Here is a 21,009-nt window from a genome sequence, read left to right on the forward strand (position 1 = left end):
GATTGAATTAAAAATGTTGTTACAATACATACATCATCCCTGGAAGACTGGCATGCTGTTGCATTTAAAGACTACATTTATTGGAGTCAATCCCATTTTCTTCAACATATTTAGCATACAGTTTAACTCTAGTAACCACAGCTGTGGCTTAATTAGCAACCTCAATAAATCCTACTTAAGAACCTCCGACAGCAAAAGAATTATGCAAATGTATCATCACCCATCCAACAATCAACACAGTTCCTTGTCCACTTATAAAACACAAGTACAGAAGTAAATAGTTTTAATTTATTAGAGAAATTGGTTCATTCTAGACAAACTATAGACATTAAAAAAAAAAGTAAAACATTCACAGACAATAAAAAAACAGATGGGATTATTTTACATTAATGCACAGACTGGAGTTCTTGAACGAAAAGTAGAACAATCAGCTCCAGTGGGGATGATGTGTCATACCATGTAATTTGAGGGAACTGTACAAATTTACACCTTACAGCTGGAGAGAATGTCTTCAACTAGTCTCTTGTAAACCCAAGCGTCACCTTTTAGCCTTTGTCTTCGGATACCAACAACTTCAGATTTGCTTAGCTGACATACTTCTAGTTCAAACTGCATTGTCACTTTGCCAAAATCCGACTGGGTTTTACATTTTAAAGTATACCTGTGGGAAAAGAAAGGTCTATAATCGTTAATAGTACGATAAATCAGGGCTATCTATTTGGAGGTCCAGAGGAGACTGAATCCTCCAAATGATGTCTCCTAGCGAAAATGTATGGATTTATTTTAATGTCAAGCCTTGGTACAGACAATTCTGTGCTTTGCAGTACACGGTGCAGCAATTTCTCATATGCACCAAGCCAAAGCTTTGTCAGAAAGAACTCTGTCTGAGCATAATGCAAAAAGAGAGAGAGCAGTTTGGAGCCAGGACAGGAGGTCCTACAAATAACTTTGGTATGTGCCCTGAACCAAAATGCAAGTAGCAATGGAAGAGGAATAGTGTGTTTTAGGACAGGCTTCCAAATCCATCTCATAGATAGGAGAGAGATAAGTTTGATGTAGCAGAACTATGTAATTAAAAGAGGGGAAAAAATAAGGAAAATATATGGACAGCTAGGAATTCTATCACTTAACTTGCTATGAGGACTACGAGCATATTTGTCTTGTACAAGAGAATAGAGCAGTGAAGTTCTCCTCTGTATTCACTGTTCGATAAATTTGCCCCTATATTTGAAATCTAATTCATAGACTTAGCAAACAGTGCCCTCAAGTGGCCAATAGTTATTAAACCTGACAGGCCTGTTTAGGTTTAGACATTTAGAAGTTGGTAAAAAAATAAATAAAAGAAAGTAAGAGACAAATCATTCCAGGTGTGTCATTTAATTTGGTCTTAAGAAATTCACTAATACAACTATATCTGTTATCTTTCTGTTTTTACTTTTCAACATGGGGCTAAAGCTTCTGAATGGCTGGTCTACCTCATACGAATATAACCTTGCTCCCTATTTGAAATATGCATTAGTTTAAAAAACAAACAATGATTGTCATCTACCAATAATGGTTGAATTTTATTCTAGGACGTGTACAAGATTGTGAGAGGAAAATATGAGATGAAACAGACAACTAAAAATTTTATTTATATTATTTACACCCACATTACTTACCCTTTCTGTACATAGTCCACATTCTTAGATGGAAGCACCCGTACAATTTGATTCAGCAACTGCTCAGGATTCACAATATTTGTGGTGGTCACATTGTAATGGGCCTGAAATGCAAACATGAAATATCAGATCATTTACACACCTCTGCAAATCAAAAAAATAAAAAAAAGTCTGCCTTCTTATGCATGATAAGCCTTTACGTATGTATGAATAGTTAACCGACGTATATGCTAAATAGGATAACATTAATAAGCAGAAATCTATTTTTACCCACCAACACACAGTATAGGGTTTCCCTATGTTTGACATTTAATGAATGGACATAGGGGATAATATTATTACACTGAAATTATTCCATCGCTAGTGGATTAGGAATTTTTTTTTTCATAGCATCCAAGGCTTGACTATGTAAGTTATGGATTGTGCTTCAGTGCTGATGCCGATGACCAAGGAGGCACACGTGATGCAAGAGATGGGAGATATAGATGTTGGATGCTCCTGTAACAAGATGGTATATAAAAAGCAACACATTAAACTGGATATAAACTCTTGCATACCCTCAATTTTCTTGGTCCTTCTCGTGTGTATCCTTTCCTTTTGCTAGGTGTAAGCATTGTGATCATTTTATCAAGGCCTCTTTCAAGGCTTCCAAAAACCTTTGCTCCTTTTTTCTTTTGAGCACTATCAATATGTGCTTGGTTTAAATCCAACTCCACAGAGCGGCATCTAGCAAAAACAGTAGAATCAAGAGAAACCCACACAGGAGGTGGTGAAAAATCCATTACAAACTGGAGTGGATTTAATGATTAGAGGTTAGAGTATTGTTATATAGCAGCACCATCTAGTGGAAACACTTCCCAAACATACAACGTTTATACTTCCCAAGGAAGTAAGGCAGTTATGAACATCTTTTACTAAAAGTAGCAGGCCACAATTAATTATTTTCCCCTTGAAAAACCACCATAAAAATCTTTAAGAGCTTGCAGGTGCCCAATAATTTTTAAATGGCAAAAAACACGAACACATTCACACTATGTATAACTGCATTGGTGCAATTTAGTACCCATGCTGTTAAATCAGCCCCCCCTTAAGCAAGTACTTGCTAGCAGCAAAAGCTATAGTAGATGCAACTAAAATAATGCTTGCAGTTATATGTAGAGCAAATAACATAACTCACCTTCGTTCGGGGCTAATGACATTTGCAAACTCTTCTCCTGTACCAATAGGCTTTTTAGTTGGTGTTTCTTTTGACTGATTTTTCTCTGGGGGAGGAAACACAAACAAAAAGAACGTTGTTTAAAAGTATTAAACCTCAGAATCAAGTTTGCAACCAACTGGATCAACTGCAAACTAAACTGGACATACACACCAACTACTTAAAGTGTTTATTTTAGTAAAACAGCTTGCACTAGAATTAAGAGATGCTCATGACACATTTAGACTAAGCCCAGCTTTACCATTAACACTAACCAGGGTAGCAAAGAAAGGAATACAGCAGTTTTTTTCAGCTATAAAAAGTTAGAAAGCTTTAAAGTTGCTTCTCTCTCCTCATTAATATTCATTAGGCGGAGAGAAGCATGCAGTACGATTGTGTGCCCTAAGTCTAAGTGCTATCTGCTTACCTTTTGTTTGAGTGTTTTTATTAGGAGTGGTGAGTATACCCTTCTTTTCATTCTGTTTCCTCCTGGGAGTAGGAGTCCACGGTGCTGGGTGCAGAAAGACATTTTCATCCCTGGCCACTGCTGTATTACTGTTCTCTTTATCTTCATTTTTGTGCCGAGCATTGCGTTGAACCACTGGAGTGGCAGGTGCAGAATCCACACTATTGAATTCTAAACGGCCTTTCACATACTGTATGTTATAAAGAAAAAAAAAATACTTAAAACTCACAAACCATCTGGATCATCAAAACAAAATCAAAAGGCTGTAGGAGGTTAATGAAAGCAGCTAGAGATGTGGCCTTTATTACGGAGAAATCCATTTGTCATGTTTTCCAAGTTTTTATTGACCAATATAGGAAACCAAATTAAACACAGAATCCTTGTATAAACCATCTGCATCTTGGTCTACCACCAACAACAGGTCTTCTAACACTATGAGAGAATATACCTCTTTTGGCGTGTGGGGTTCGAAGCTGGAATATGTAAAATCTTCAGAGAAGAGTTCTTCATCTGAAAAGTCCATGGATCCAAAGACATATGCAATTTCCCCATTGGGTTCCTCAAAATCTAGTTTGCTCTTTGGCTGTCAACAAACAAGTTATATTGTATGAAAATCTGCCCAAATCTGGTTAAAAACATTCAAAACAATGTCTCCTACTAACAAAGCATGCATTAATATTGAGAATGTAATTTCCGAATGCCAACTGGATTTCAGTTGACTGTAAATTGACAAAAAAAGTGCAAGTTAGCTCTGGACATAGAGCCCTGCTTAAAATGGAACATCCACTCCCCAGAACAAATAGACATACCCTGAGTTCTTTGAAGCTGGTTACTGCTTGATCTCCAACAGCTAGTGGGTGCTTTAAACGAACAGCCTTCCCATGACTCTTCTTTGAATGAAGGAGTAGGTAACTGGCTGTGATATGATCATAACTCCACTGTAAAAAATTAAGCAAGTGCATACCATTAAACAAATTACAGACATACAGAAAACAAGGCTTTATTTACAAGTCTTACAGATCATCTTGTTACAAATCATCAGCACTTAATACTGGAAACTAAAAAATTACAAAACTTAAGAAAACATACATAAAAAAAAAAAGAAAAAAGATCTGAATTGCAGTTACTTTTAACTGTTAGCAGGAAGACTGAAAATATTGTTTGTATTGTCAGAAAGGCCCAATGCGGATCAATGTGTAAAAGCATTTGACCCTGTTATTAGCACTGGGCGAGTCAATCACCAAAACTGCCTCTAAAAGCCCCATCTAGGGGACACAGGCTATATTCAGATTGAAGATTTTATTTCAATCTCTGAATGTTCCAACATTTAGGGGCCGATTCACTAAATTCGAATGAAGGATTCGAAGTAAAAAAACTTTGAATTTCGAAGTATTTTTTGGGCTACTTCGACCATCGAATGGGCTACTTCGACTACGATTTCAAAACAAAGGATTCAAACTGAAAATCGCTCGACTATTCGATAGTCGAAGTACTGTCTCTTTTAAAAAAAAAAAAAAACTTCGGTCCCCATAGGCTTTCCTAAGTTTTTTTGATCGAAGGATATTCCTTCGATCATTGGATTAAAATCCTTCGAATCGTTCAATCGAAGGAATAATCCTTCGATCGTACGATCGCAGTATTTGCGCTAAATCCTTCGACTTCGATGTCGAAGTATTTCAATTCCTAGTCTAATATCGAGGGTTAATTAACCCTCGATATTCGACCCTTAATGAATCAGCCCCTTAGTACAGATTTTTTTTTAGGGCACATTAAAAAAAAAAACGTAATTACAAATATAGTGAGTTATATTTTAGCAACTACAAGGATGCTATATTGAATCAAAGATATACAATAATTATTCAGAGTTTAACGGATATCCATATATCATAATACACACATTGCAAGTTAGCATTGCATTTCAGATTTATCGGCTTGTTTCTGTATCTGGTTATCAGGCTCACTGACTTGAGAAACCAAAAAACGCAATTCTCATCACTTTTAATGATTTTTTGGAATATGAATAGGAGAGGGTCTATATAAAACAATTAATACAGACTCTTGTCCAAACAACTGTCAGGTTGCTAGGGTTACTTGAGAAACTGCTGTTGAAATTCTAAACAGGAAAGTTGCTAAATCAAAATAACAAAAATTAAAGACCAATGGCATATCGTCTTAAAACATCACATATATCATCTAAAGTAGCATACCATTTTGACATCAATAGCAGAGGAAGGGTGTAATTTTACCTCAGAAATTAGCCTTGTAGTGCTTGTTCTACTATACTTGTAGAAAACGGAGAGTTCTGTAACACAATCTTCATCAATATAGCCAAGCTAAAACAGAGGGGGATAAGTTAAAACAGGGGTTTTTAATTGGGTAAAAAAAAAAATTAAAGTGGGGAATATATTAACAAAATATTACCACTTTGGATTTATTATATCCAATTATCTATTTATGGTAAAATAAATAAATAAATGGAGATGTAACTGAGCACTTACTGGATATTTACTTTGCCATTCCACTGGACAGGAGTAGCCATGCATTAGCCATGGGTGGTTCAGCAGATGCTTGACTGTTATTCTTTTCTTGGGATCCACCTAGTGAAAATATTGCACAAGTTAAACTACACTAAGAACATTGCATCCTGCTCAAAGGAGATATACTGTGTAACTATTACACACTTACTAAACTATGCAAAATTATTATGTGTGCAATTTCGAGAATTTGCCATACATTTTAAAGTAATTTAGAAAAAAAAATAAAGACACATCTACCAAATTTAACTGTTTTGCCTACATAAAACCTGCTAAACTGCTACTTGATTCAGAGGAAGCTAAATAAACCCCATCTGAAGCCTCTCCAACTTGCCACAAAGGGAAAGAATTCCTTCCTGAACCCGAGTTAGCAATCAGACCAGTCCCTGGATCAACTTTGTTTCAGTAACCATGTATTTACTCCCTTGCTAAAAAGCTTCCAACCCATTCTTGAAATTATCTAATGTATTTGTTAGTACAACAAAGAAAATGATTAAACAATTCCACAGTTCTCACAGTAAAGAAAAATTCACATATTGAGGCTTAAACCTCCGCCCCTCTTTTTTTTTTTTTTTAAATAAACTAAATGGACACATTGTGTTTGCTGGAAGGCTCTTCTGTTAATTAAAACCTCAGAGAGTTTATTATATGGTCCACAAAGTGCCTCTTCTGCAGCAAAAACGACTTTCCATATCTGTGAACAGTTTAGTTGCCTTTCTTTGTAATCGCACTAAATCAATATCCCATTTCAGCATCAGAGACCAAAACTGCAAGGCATATTCTATACAAGACCTTACCAGTACTTTGTAAAGGGAAAAATTTCTCACTTTTGTGAACCTATACCATTTCAATAAAGTTCAGAACCTCGCTGCCTTTTCCTGCTGCTGACAAGTCATTGAATCCTACCAATAAATTACCCCAAGATCTTCCTCCATTAAAGATTTTCCTAATTTAGCCCCATTAAAAGTATGTGGCAAGCATATCTGTAAATTCAGGGTGCACAAGCTTAACAGTTAATCTTATTTGCTTATTAGCCACCCAGATTGCCATTTGTCCAGATACTGCTGAATTACCCAATAAAGAACCCTTTTTTTGCAATATGCATTTCTAGATACAGAGGTCAGATTTTTTTTTTTGGCAGATGCACTGGCGCCTCTTACAAGGGCTGCTATTTGCAGTTGATTTTTTCTTACAATTACGTGCCCCCCCCCCCCCGCTATAAGGAATTTCTCACAGTCTAACTCATTTAATTTTAGAGATGTACATTGACAGGGTAGCTTACCTGCATCATTTGGCTTAGTAGTAACACACTGCCAGGAGAAAGCCACTTTGGGATCTCATACTTCCCTCTCTGTAGACAACAATTAATATAAATGTTTAATAGAATACAAAGTAAGTTTAAAGTTACTTATAGAAATTCTCAGCATGTAGCTCTTCCAGACATTTTACACCAACCCCTGAAACAAGCCCTGCAACCCTTGTAAGGCATTACAAATATAGGATAGGGGAGGACAAGAAAGGCAAGTATACTCGCAAACATACAGTTAGGTCCATAAATCTTTGGACAGAGACAACTTTTTTTCTAATTTTAGTTCTGTACATTACCACAATGAATTTTAAATGAAACAACTCCGATGCAGTTGAACTGCAGACTTCCAGCTTTAATTCAGTGGGTTGAACAAAAAGATTGCATAAAAATGTGAGGAACTAAAGCCTTATTTTAAACACAATCACTTCATTTCCGGGGCTCAGGTAATTTGACAAATTAAAAATCTGAAAATAAAATGTTAATTTCAAATACTTGGTTGAAAACCCTTTGCTGGCAAAGACAGCCTGAAGTCTTGAACTCATGGAAATCACTAGAATCTGGGTTTCCTCCTTTTTAATACTGCCAGGCCTTTACTGCAGCGGCTTTCAGTTGCTGTTTGTTTGTGGGCCTCTCTCTCTCTGAAGTTTAGTCTTCAACAAGCGAAATGCATGCTCAATTGGGTTCAGAACAGGTGACTGACTTGGCAATTCAAGAATATTCCACTTCTTTGCTTTAATAAACTCCTGGGTTGCTTTGGCTGTATGTTTTAGGTCATTATGAAAAGCCTCCCAATAAATTGACTGCATTTAGCTAGATTTGAGCAGACATTAGGTCTCTGAACCTCAGAATTTATTTGGCTGCTCCTGTCCTGTGTCACATCATGGATAAACACTAGTGTCCCAGTGCCACTGGCAGCCATGAACGCCCAAGCCATCACACTGCCTCCGCCATGTTTTATAGATGATGTGGTATGCTTTGGATCATGAGCTGTTCCACATCTTCTCCATACTTTTTTCTTGCCATCATTTGGTTTTATCTGTCCAAAGAATGTTTTTCCAGAACTATGCTCTTTTTTAGATTTTTTTTATAGCAAATTCCAATCTAGCCTTTTGAATCTTGATGCTTACGAGTGGCTTGCACCTTGCAGTGCACCCTCTGTATTTACTTTCATGCAGTCTTCTCTTTATGGTAGACTTGGATATCGATACGCCTACCTCCTGGAGAGTGTTGTTCACTTGTTTGGCTTATTTGATGGGGTTTCTCTTCACCATGGAATTGTTTCTGCGATCATCTACCACTGTTGTCTTCCATGGACGTCCAGGTCTTTTTGGGTTGCTGAGTTCACCAGTGCCTTCGTTCTCTCTCAGGATGTACCAAACTGTAGATTTTGCCACTCCTAATATTGTAGCAATTTCTCGGATGGGTTTTTTCTGTTTTTGCAGCTTAAGGATGGCTTTTTTCACCTACATGGAGAGCTCCTTTGACCGCATGTTGTCTGCAAAATCTTCTGCATACAAGCACCCCCTCAAATCAACTCCAGGGCTTTTATCTGCTTCATTGATAATGACAAAACGAAGGAATTGCTCACACCTGCCCATGAAATAGCCTTTGAGTCAATTGTCAAAATTGCTTTTGAGCCCCTGAAATGAAGTGATTTTTTTTTTTTTTTTTTAAACAAAGCCTTCGTTCCTCACATTTTTATGCAATTTCTTTCTTCAACCCATTGAATTAAAGCTGAAAGTCTGTTTCATTTCAAATTCATTGTTGTAATGTAAAGAACCAAAATTAGAAAAAAGTTGTCTCTGTCCAAAGATTTATGGACCCAACTATAAATTACACGTTTGGTCCCTGAGACAATTATTAAATATATCCATCAAAGAACGGTTCAGTGTATATACAACCACCAGCAACCTAAACACCAGTCCATCAATTCCAGAGTGTCCATAAGTGCTCTTTTAAAAACGTTACAAGATGCATAAAAATCCATCCATGTTAACATCCATATTGGGAAGTATCGTTACAAAAAAAGTCTGCTTGATTTTAATGTATTTTACTTTAAAGAAGTAACATAAGAATAAGTAAATTATAGAATTATTCTCAAGTCCACATAGCAGTTAGTCTATTCACAAATGGTCATAAAAAAAAAAAAAAAAAAAATATATAGATGTGCACTTACCATTATCTTCTTATATAGCACCATCACATTATCATCATCAAATGGAAGATATCCACACATAAGTGCATACATCAATACACCCATGCTCCAAATATCAGCCTAGATAAACAAACATGTATTTAAGAGAAACACCTTCTAGCTCAGATGATAAACAGACACCCAGCATTATTTTTATTTGTATCTGGTTCCCATGGGAACTATATAACACTTACAAAAAACAGCAGTCTCAGGCACCACTGGTCTTAAAGGAAAACTATACCCCCAAAATGAACACTTAAGCAACAGATAGTTCATATCATATTAAGTGGCATATTAAATATATATTCCAGTTTGGTAAGATTCTTTAAGTAAATCTTGCCCTTTTACATCTCTTGCCTTGAGCCACCATTTCGTGATGGTCTCTGTGCTGCCTCAGAGATCACCTGACCAGAAATACTTCAACTCTAACTGTAACAGGAAGAAGTGTGGAAGCAAAAGACACAACTGTCTGTTAATTGGCTCATGTGACCTAACATGAACGGTTTGTTGGTATGTTTGTGAGTACAGTGAATCCTACGATCCCAGCGGGCGGCCCTTATTTTTTAAAATGGCAATTTTCTATTTATGATTACCCAATGGCACATACTACTAGAAAAGTATATTATTATGAAAATGGTTTATTTACATGAAGCAGGATTTTACATATGAGCTGTTTTATGCAATATCTTTTTTAGAGACCTACATTGTTTGGGGGTATAGTTTTCCTTTAAGGTGCCTGACATCAACCAATCCAACCACATGCAAGGTGGATGGATAATGCAGAATTTGTGCATCCACAAAGACAGTGCAAAGAAGGATATGAGAGAAGTTGTGGCTCCTTTTGCTTATCTCCAAACATCATATACACCCACTGAGAAGAGGCATTGGCACTTTTCTTGAACAAGAGGGGAATGAACACACACCTGGAGTTTTCTTAGATTGCATTTCAGACTCGGCACATAAAATCAAAATTGTGCCATATGCACCACAATTCCCCCTTTTCTATCACAGGACATGCTTATAAAGCTTGTTTTACTGAAATGGTTATTCCACTGATGGATGACTAGACAGGGTTGGGGGAATAAAGAACAAATGTGCCTCTGAAATTAAAGTATAAAAGTGATGACATTGCAAATAGGCAATGTTTCACAATCTACCACTTCTAGATAATCTGATTATTAATTACAGATTTCTTACCTCAGAGCCAATATAGGCTTTACCCTGGATCAGTTCAGGAGCTGCATAAGCTGGGCTTCCGCAACAAGTCATAAGATGATAATCTAAGCCGCCCTTACATATAAAAGAATAGGAAGAGACTAAATTAAGTACACTAGTTCAGGCTGGTTCTTCTAAATGCATTTAGAAACACTATGGCATAGTACTCAGGACTGAAGCAAAGGCTCCTAAAGATTAATATTTACAGCAGCCAAGGAGGATTAAATTTAGGTGTGCCACTAAACTCTGATACAGCACAAATAGACACGAAGGCAGAGATATTTGTACATCTACAGCTTTTACCAAACTACAGAATGAAATAAAACTCCAAGTTACAGTTTTTTCTCTTGACAGTAGAGGGAGCAACAGTATACAAACTAAAAAAAAAAAACAACAACATTTTGTGTTTTAACTCACTCAATACAGTTTTTTTTTTAAACATCTGCAACATTATAAATGCCTAATACAACCCTGTTGCGACAGTATAAAATACAGGTATGGGATCCCTTATACAAAAATCAGTTATCCAGAAAGCTCTGAATTATGGGAAGGCTATCTGCCATAAACTCCATTTTATCCTAATAATCCAAGTTTTTAAAAATTATTTCCTTTTGCTCTGTAATAATAATAATAATAATAATAATAATAAAACAGTACCTCGAACTTGATCCTAACTAAGGTATAATTAATCCTTATTGGAAGAAAACCCAGCCTATTGGGTTTATTTAATGTTTACATGAATTTCTAGTACAGGTATGGGATCTGTTATCCGGAAACCAGTTATCCAGAAAGCCCGTCTCCGATAGACGCCATTTTATCCAAAGAAACCAGGCTTTTATAAATTATTTCCTTTATCAGTAATAATAAAACAGAACCTTGTACTAAAACCAAACAAAGATGCAATTAATCCTTATTGGAAGCAAAACCAGCCTATTGGGCTTATTTAATGTTTACACGATTTTCTAGTAGCCTTATGAAGATCCAAATTACAGAAACATCCATTATCCAGAAAACCCCAGGTGCAGAGCATTCTGGATAACAGGTCCCATATCTGTTATCCAGAATGGGGTGATGGGCTGGAACAGGTTAATGTCTTCTGAAAAATATAAGCTAATTTTGTTTTAATGCCAGCAACACATTTCGAAATCCTGGTCCTGATGTTGCAATACATGCAGAATGAGGTTTGGCAGGGTCATGTGCACTAATACCATCATGGATGCAGGCTTTTGAACTGTGCTCAGATAAGCCAGATAGATGGTTCTTCCCCTCTTAAAGGCACAGTAACACCAAAATATGAAAGGGTTTAATGGACTGGTAATATAATGTATTGTTGACCTGCACTGGTAAAACAGACGTGTTTGCTTCAAAGACTACTTTAGTTTGTATAAACTAGCTGCTGTGTAGCCATGGCGGCAGCCATTCAAGCACAGGATATACAGATAAACTCTGTAATATACAATGCAATTCTTCAGAAATTCTGTAATCTGCTGTTTAACCTGTGCCCTTTCTCCTTTTTTAGCTTTGAATGGCTGCCCCCATGGCTACACTGCAGCTCATTTATATAAACTATAGTAGAGTATCTGAAGCAAACACACCAGCTGACCCAGTGCAGAACAGTACATTATATTTTCATTACTTTAATACATTTTATTTTCTTGGTGTTACTGTACCTTTAAGCTCAGAGGATGATGCATCTATGATTTACAAAAAGAATTTTAAATATTGATTTGTCAGACCACAGGACAGTTTTTCACTTTGCTTCAGTCCATCTTAGGGCCTTGAGAAAATAGCAGTGTTTCTGGATAATAGTAGAGTTTTAACTTGCATTTGTAGACATACTGATGAAAGGTTTTCACCAACACAATAGTTTTCAGAAGTATTCCTGAGCTAATGCAGTGATTTGAACTACAGAATCATGTCAAATGTTCCAGTCTTTTGTTACCCCTATCACATCTGTTTTTTTTTGTTTGTTTTAAACAAGTTACTGGCATCAAATTCAAAATGAGCATATATTTCAGAATGCCAGAACAGGTCTCCATTTTATGATGATGATTTAGAATATTTGCAATTATAGGGTTTTAATGGATTTGCAAATCATTGCATTCTATTTTTATTTATATTTCATACAGTGCCAACTTTTTTTTTTGAAAGAAGGGGGGTTAACAAAGATCTGTCAACAAATGAACAAACATTGCCTAAACGACTAATCAAAGCCCAGCGCAGTAATTAGTAAGACTGTGTTAGAAACATTGTTAATGCACATTTCGTCACCATGTAAAATATCCATATCAATAATTATATTTTCCGGTGAAATGATTTAACTATTCATAGGCTAAGCGTTAGCAATGACAGGGAAAATTCACAACACTCCGGTTATCCACAGAGCACACAATTTACCTGAAAAAGAAACATTTCTGTAAAGCATCTTTAAAACAGTCAAAATGTTTTACTTTGTACGACTGGTGGTCAAGTAAGGAGAATTTGTCAAAATGCATTTACAAATAATGAACCTGTGACCAATGGGAAAACATCTGAAGCTGTTAAAATAACACATCAGGATTTTGAAAGATTTTAAAATGTTAAAAATACCTTTGGCTTAGCACACAGTCCAAAGTCTATTAACTTTAAGTTCTGATCCTCGTCAATCAGAAGGTTTTCCTAGGGAAGGAGGGGATAAAGATAAATGCACATATTGATTCTACTCAGATGTATTTATTTTTAGGACAATAAGCCTAGAGTGATACAGCTAGCGCAGAACTAAATGATAGTTTTTTTTTTTTATATATAAAATAGCAAACTACTATTAAAAGGGAACTTTCATCTAACAATTAACATCTAGTAGGTGACGTAGATAGGTATTTCTAGAAATATCTGCATTCTAAGCTTGACTCCAAAGTCGACACACTTTACAACCAGAATGTAAAATTTAATATACAACTTTATGGGGCATATTTATCAAGGGTCGAATTAAGAATTGAAAAAAACTTCGAAATTTGAATTAAAAAAGACCAACCGAAATTAAGTCGTTTTTTTTGGGTCGAATGGGTCCATTTCCAATCAAATAGGTACGTATTTTGCGAATTCTAATCTAATTAATAGCGCAGTCGATTGAATTCGATTCAAAGTTTAACAAAAAAATTTGATTTTTCAAAGTCCACCAATTGACTCCACATAGGTTCTAGGAGGTGCCCATAGGCTAAAACATTCTATTCTAATTATTTTCAAATTCGAATCGAATTTGGACCATCCCCTAGTCGAAGTACACATAAAATAGCTCGAAATTAGAAGATTCACCTCGACCTTTGATAAAATCGGCCCATAAGCGTATCGTGCTTTAATAAATAATGTAGAGAAAAATATACCCATTCACATACAGATGCAATATAGTTTTTTTTAGCATGAACACCAACAAAATTAGTATGACGTAAATAGGCTTTTAATAAGACATACAGGCTTTAGGTCTCTATGAGCGTATCCTTGGCTGTGGATATAGGCAACAGCTGAGACAATCTGACGAAAAAACACCCGGGCTTCTTCCTCTGTTAAACGATCCTTTGCTATAATGTAGTCAAAAAGTTCACCTCCTGGGCAGTACTACAGAAAAACATTTGATAGAAATTAAAACTCTTTTTAAGAGAATGGGGGGGGGGAATCATGTATGGAGTGGTACTGGCAGCTTAATGTGCTAAAGAAAAGACCATTAACCTGTCATTCGAGTCATTATTTCTTCACCTTTCTTATGCGATTTATGCAGACACATCTTGCACTGAACAATAGATCTATGTTATCATTCACTCATCTCTCGCGGAGACACCGACATTAGACCAGAGGTTCCCAATGGAGCAACACAAGCATGAATAAAGTCCACAAGAATGCCAAATAAGGACTGTGATTGGCTATTTGGTGGCCTCCATATCAGGAGTGCCCATACTTCTAGCCATATTGTCCCATTATGATATACATCATAAAAGCATTGTTAGCATTCTGTTCCATGGAAACTATTACTTAAACATTATATTGAGTTTTGAGAGGATTTATATTGCTATATTTAACAAACAACTATTTCTTAAGAAACCTTAATATAATACATATCTGAATGATTAAATAGGCGGGTGATATAGACAAGAGGTTTGTGGACAGTGTCTTGAGATCTACTGATCACCAGCTAAAGATCTATTGGTAGATCCCAATCTACCTTTTGGGCACCCCTGCTCTATATGCACTGGCAGCCTACTGGAGCCTCTCTTGAGCAGTACCCCTGGTTTTTATGCAACTAAAACTTGCTTCCAAGCCTGGAATCAAAAATAAGCAACTGCTTTAAGGCCATTGGGAACAACATCCAAGGGCTTAGTGAGCAAGATGTTGCTCACGAGCCACTGGTTGGGGATCAATGCATTAGACAGTCACAGGGCACAAACACAGTGAGAGAAAACCTCTAACTTTCATAGATGTGTCATAGGTTGCAGCTGGCTGCTTGCAATACAAACATTAATTTAAGACGTAAATGTGAAAAACATTTAAAATGTATTAGATTTACTTAAACAAAATAACATTACCATTATCAGGAAGAGAGTTTTCCTTAAAAGGAGGCAAATCAGGGAGGAAAAATATATGCAGTATCAGTGAAGCATAGGAGAATAAAAAGAATAGTGAGGAGGGCTATATGATAAGAATTTAATAATAAATCACCTCAAGGACCATGAATATTTTTTTTGGCGTTTCAATCACATGATAAAGTCTGCAAACATGCTGGTGGCTCAAGTTCTTCATGGCATCAATTTCCGTTTTGACACGAGGTAGATCATCCTTAAAAAAAAAAAAAACCATCAGAGATACACTGCGCTTAAAAATCAGAATAACATTCTAGTTCTTTTAACCTGGAGGTTGCATCTTAAAAAATGTTGGCAGCCTGGGATTAAGAAACTTCCACGAATTGCTTGTTGCTACTTACATCCTTACAGATATGAGAGAGTTTTGTTTTGGAATACTTCTTACCTATGCATATAATGCAAGGATCATTTGATGCAAAATATATTATTTATTTAACACTGTACTGCTAGATTTCTGGCACTTCAAATATGTACAGAGTACTAGCTTTATGTATGATAATGAAATCAATGTGGATTTTTCTCGTATTTCCTGTCTCACTGCTACTGCTATGTATTTTGGTGGTGGAAGATAGATAGCCATAACACAGAAAATACAAAGCTTTACAATTAAAAATACAGAGCCACAAATTGAAACATACCCCAAGAGATTCCTTGTCCATAATTTTTATGGCTACTTTTTCGCCCGTTATAAGATGGCTAGCAAGCTTGACTTTAGCAAATCCACCTAGAAGAAGAAAAGAAGTTAACGCATAACAATATTAAACATGATAAATACTAGCATGCTTCTTTGCTGGACTTAAATAAATTAAAAGTCTTGGTATCTAAGATTAAATATGATATCCATCTATTCCTTGCAACCTTCTCAATTTTGTTTGCTTTTAATTGCAATTTAAAAAAGGCAAAGCTCTGTAAAGTATGAAACACTCCTACTGTACTGGTCACAGTCCACTATGCCATTTCTAAAACACTTAATACCTACCTGTTCCAACTGTTTCATGCAGCTCATAGTACTTCAGTAACTCTTCATAATCATCCACAGCCATGACAGCAGTCTCTGCTCTACAAAGACTTTTCAATTACAGTTCTGCAGGGGCAAAAAGATAAAAAATCTTCTTTTAGATTTTGGTTATCAGAATTGTAACAATGAATAGCCGTATACTTCAGTCCTGTGTGATCACTGCAAACTGCAATTTTGCAAGTTATTATTAAAGGGGTGGTTCACCTTTAAGTTAACATTTAGTATATTCTACAATTACCAATTCTAAGCAGCTTTTCAACTGGTCTTCATTATAGTTTTGGAAATATTTGCCTCTTTCTTCTGTCTCCTTCCAGCTTTCAAATGGGGGTCAGTGACCCCACCTAAAAACAAATGCGCTGTATGGCTACACATTTATTGTTGTTGCTACTTTTTATTACTCATTTTTCTATTCAGACCCTCTCCTATTCATATTCCAGTCTCTTCTTTAAATCAAAGCATGGTTGCTAGGGTAATCTGGACTCTAGAAACCAGAATGCTGAAATTGTAAACTGGAGAGCGGCTGAATAAAAAGATAGATAACTCAAAAACAACAATTAATAAAAATGAAAAACAATCACAAATTATCTTGGAATATCACTCACTACATCATACTAAAAGTTACCTGAAATGTGAACAACCCCTTTAATAATCTTGCTAATGGGGCAGAAAATCCCCACTATGACTAGTCCAAGTAATGCAGTCTGAGCCAAGATGACACCATTGCAGATAATTTCAATATGAGCACTGCTACCAGCAAAATAAAATTTTGTGCCAAAATATGTAATCTACCTTTTTTTGTCCACTACACTCCAAAATTAACGAGGAGCATTACTTCAATATCTTTCATATTTAGATCCCTTTTGATACCAACTGTTTACTAGGTAGCAGTATGGTGTATGCCATCTGGAAAGCCGTTATCCAGAAAGCTCCAAAGCATGGCAAGGCCATTTTAAAACAAAAATGTATTCTTCATTTGTGGCAGATTTGCTTTGTCTTTATAATAAAAAAGAATTTGAACGTGATGTTAACCATGTTTCAAAGGTTATTAGTGCTTCAAGTCAAAGCCAACACCAGGCACTTTACCAGAGGAACTAGGATTAACCCTGTAGCAAAAGATAAACCATCCATACCAGCTTGAGAGCTCATAATATTGCATAAAAAGGTGGAGGCATAACAAGGATTTCTCTCAACTAATGTTTGGCAAACAAGGACTAATGAATTTCATGTCATTAGTGGCACTTACACAAAACTGTCATTTCCAGTCTACATTAAACTCCTGACACTGGGTGAATAACCAAAGGTACTATGGTAAAGCTGAGGCATGCTAAAAGAAAGTCTAAACCAGTGTCCACTACCTATTTTAACCATGAGTCACATCTAAGGGTTAGACCACACGAGGAGATTCAGGGAGATTTAGTCGCCTGGCGACCAATCGCCTGCGCTAAAGCAAATGTGGCGCTTCGTTTTCCGAAGTCTCCTCGTGAGATAACTTCGGAAAACAAAGCGAAACATGTGTTTTAGCGCAGGCGACTTTTCATTATAGAGGATGGGAATACACGCAAAGGCAGTTCGGGGATATTGTCACCCAGAAGAAGAGGTGATTAGTTGCCAGGCAACTAAATCTCCCCTTGAGGACTAACCCTTAATGTAAAAAGAGCTAGGATGCGACACAAGCATGACAACAGTTCATGGGAAGTGCCAAATAAGGGCTGGGATTGGCTATTTGGTTGCTCCTATGTGAAATGACAGCCCACAGGAGGCTCGGTTTGGCAGAACACCTGTTTTTTATGCAACCAAAACTTTCCTCCAAGCCAGGGATTCAAAAATAACCCGACTTGAGGCCACTGAGAGCAACATCCAAAGGTTTGGCAGCTCACGAGCCATTGGTTGGGGGATCACTGGTCTAAACTAGTAACCATATTACAACAAAAAAAATCAGCCCCTATATAATTATCACCATAATAAAATAGTAACTAAGTTAAGGGGTATATTAATAAACATTCACAGTAAATATTGCTTATATACTTTGCATAACAAAGGATTGCAGAAATCTCTGTTGTCAACCCCCTTTGAGGTCCAAGAGACCAACTGAAGTGTATTACAGATAACCGTAGCAAAATCTAGTCAGCCACAGCTCAAAAGAGATCAAGGGCTCTTTGAACCATTTAAGTGCATCTAAAAAAAGGGAATACACATTTTGCAAAACTCTCATGCTATCTGGGCTCCAAGCAGCGACCAGTTTGGGAGTCACATTATAAAGAATAAGCAACACATACCAAGTCCATTAAACAATGTCCTATATACACAAACCTAAATTTGTTGTAAAGCAGCTACACTGCACAGAGCCCTCCATTCTCACTGTGCACAGGCATTCACTGTTCCTCACATAGTCTACATAGAACACACCAAGGAATGAAGTTGAAGAGGTAGTTATTCCCCTGTTTAAAATCAGACATAGTAGAGCCACATCGCTCACGCCTAATTGCTTGTTAGATGCCCAACACGAGAGCAATGAAACAATTGCAATGTTGCAGCACCAATCGCTCTTTAACAATACAAGATTTATGTAAGAATTCAGTTTTCAGATTGAACACAGCAATCATACAAAGGTGTCACACATTTATAGGCGTTTGTAGCAGGTCCATGAGGCTAGTATGACTGCCTACCTATACTTCTCGTCAAAGCCTGAGAAATGTGCGCTTAGATAAATAAATATACACATCAGTTTAAGTAGAAGACGGCCGCCAACCTTTCACCAGTTGATCGACCGCTCTTTCTCGATCCGGACACAGAATGATCAGGCAGAGTTAGCACCGCTGTATCCCAGCTACAAACACGGCAGATGCAAAAGTCTATACGTGAGCTGTGTCGAACATTTAAATTTCCCAGGGAAGAACGTCAACTTCCGTGCGGTGAATGGATTGTCCAATCGAATTAAACCTTAGGCTGGGAGGCAAAACTAAGCGCAAGGAATGTCGGGAGGAAGGTCAACTATAGGCCCGTAGTTCCTATCCTCGGAAAGGACCTGACGTCACGGTCATGTGATCCTACCATGTGACCGCTCCACTACGGATTACCTAATAGTGGGCGGTAAATTCAAACATGGGAAAGCGGTAATGGGTTCTAGTGTCGGGCTGCGGACTCTTGACAGGACCTGCGACTTAATCCCTGGGGTTGCCAAATGTATTGTAGGTCTGGTACAGTTTGCAACCTCTATTTTAGGTTTTGGGGTAGTTCATTGTGTCGCTGGATGTTTGTAGGGGGTGCAGACATCGCTGTGTCTCTGAATTTCTGCATACCTCCCAACATTTTGGAAATAAAAAAAAAAAGTTGCTGTGCAGTGGCATACCACCCAACTGTCCCATTTTTAGAGGGACAGTCCCTCTTTTGACAGCTCAACCCCCAGTCCCTCATTTATACTGGAAAGTCCAGTTTTTCTCTGCACTGAACAGCCAGAAAAAGAAACAAAGTTTCTAAATTAATTGGCTTTTGGCAGAGAGCCCAGAACAGCCACAGCTGCAGATACTTGTAACAATTTCAAGATAAGGAAATAAGTAATTGTAATAATATAACATAACAGGTCCCTTGAGAAAAACTGTAATAACTCAAAAAAAAACCCACAGAAATATGTTCAAACTTTAATAACCTGCCAAATTTTGTAAAATTAACATGATAATTAGGGGTGTGGCCTCAAAAATGTGCGTAGTCAAAATTCCAAATTTGGCAACTTTTTTTGTCCCTCTTTATTTCCAAAATGTTGGGAGGTATGCAGTGAGGCAAATTTGTTGACCACACCCATTTTTGTGGCCTCACCCCCTAATTACCATGTTCATTTTACAAAATTAGGCAGGTTATGAAAGTTTGAACATATTTCAGTGTTTTTTTTCAGTTATTACAGTTTTGCTAGTGAAGGTGAATTGCCTTTTAAGCTGTGAGTCTAACTCTTCCTAAAGGACCTCCTTATCTAAATTGTTACAGTTACTGATTTGCTTATCTCAAAATTGTTACAAAGTAACTTATGTGCTTCTGTTAGTTCTGGTCTCTCTGCCAAAAGCCAATTAAGTTAGAACCTTTGTTTCTTTTTCTGGCTGTTCAGTACAGAGAAAGTTGGGACTTTCCAGTACAAACGCAGGACCGCTGGGTTGAGCTGTCAAATGCGGGACTGTCCAGCTGAAAACTGGACAGTTGGGAGGTATGCTGTATTTTCACATGCAAAAAACTAAATCTGAAAAAATATATTTGACCCACAATACCAAAAACCACAATTGGATTAAAGAGAGTGCAGATTTCATTTCCTTGAGAGCAATCATTACCTTTACAAAATATGAAAATAATATCACAGATATTCTGCTTAAATAATTTACAAAGAGAATTTGTTCTGCATGACATTAAAGCAAGTGCACAAACTCTACACATATGTATCAGGAAGTTACTCTCTCTTGGGCACAGCAAATGTCACAGAAGATGTTTATGCACCCATAAAGCAGTTCCCTAATGCAAACGCGCAGGTCAATAAATCTCGTCCTCTTAATTGGCATTCTGAGGTTCTTTAACCATCCAAGAACACTTTATTTATTTGTCCCCTATAAAGGTCCTGTATCATAAAAAGTGCTTCAGACAAATCTCATGATTTGGAGAGTGAGATTGTCATTGGCATGTAGATCATTATCCCTTTGTTCTTTTATGACAACTAGAAGTCTGTAGAACATGCAAATAGTTGTATGATAACTGGCTCACTACAGATCTATATGGGAGGTTTGGTTTTAGGGTTGCCAACTTTCTGGAAAAAAATCCTGTATTATTATCT

The 21,009-nt window shown here is 36.8% G+C and overlaps 1 protein-coding gene across 2 annotated transcripts; it reads right to left on the reverse strand.

The window, feature by feature from the left end:
* Positions 1 to 266: 266 nt before the first annotated feature.
* Positions 267 to 19,157, reverse strand: melk.L (maternal embryonic leucine zipper kinase L homeolog). 2 transcript variants are annotated; one of them, XM_018232279.2, is made up of 18 exons: positions 18,869 to 19,157; positions 16,164 to 16,268; positions 15,823 to 15,908; positions 15,264 to 15,380; positions 14,025 to 14,168; positions 13,164 to 13,232; positions 10,557 to 10,649; positions 9,342 to 9,440; positions 7,139 to 7,207; positions 5,821 to 5,919; positions 5,569 to 5,655; positions 4,132 to 4,260; positions 3,771 to 3,905; positions 3,284 to 3,512; positions 2,839 to 2,923; positions 2,219 to 2,387; positions 1,662 to 1,765; positions 267 to 661 (listed from the first exon to the last, which is right to left on the reverse strand). In XM_018232279.2, exons 2-18 carry the CDS (start codon positions 16,225 to 16,227, stop codon positions 484 to 486), a joined length of 1,956 nt encoding a protein of 651 aa, XP_018087768.1. In that variant the 5' UTR covers positions 16,228 to 16,268; positions 18,869 to 19,157; the 3' UTR covers positions 267 to 483.
* Positions 19,158 to 21,009: the final 1,852 nt, after the last annotated feature.

This window comes from Xenopus laevis, chromosome 1L, assembly GCF_017654675.1.
Source record: "Xenopus laevis strain J_2021 chromosome 1L, Xenopus_laevis_v10.1, whole genome shotgun sequence".
NCBI classification, from domain to species: Eukaryota; Metazoa; Chordata; class Amphibia; order Anura; family Pipidae; genus Xenopus; species Xenopus laevis.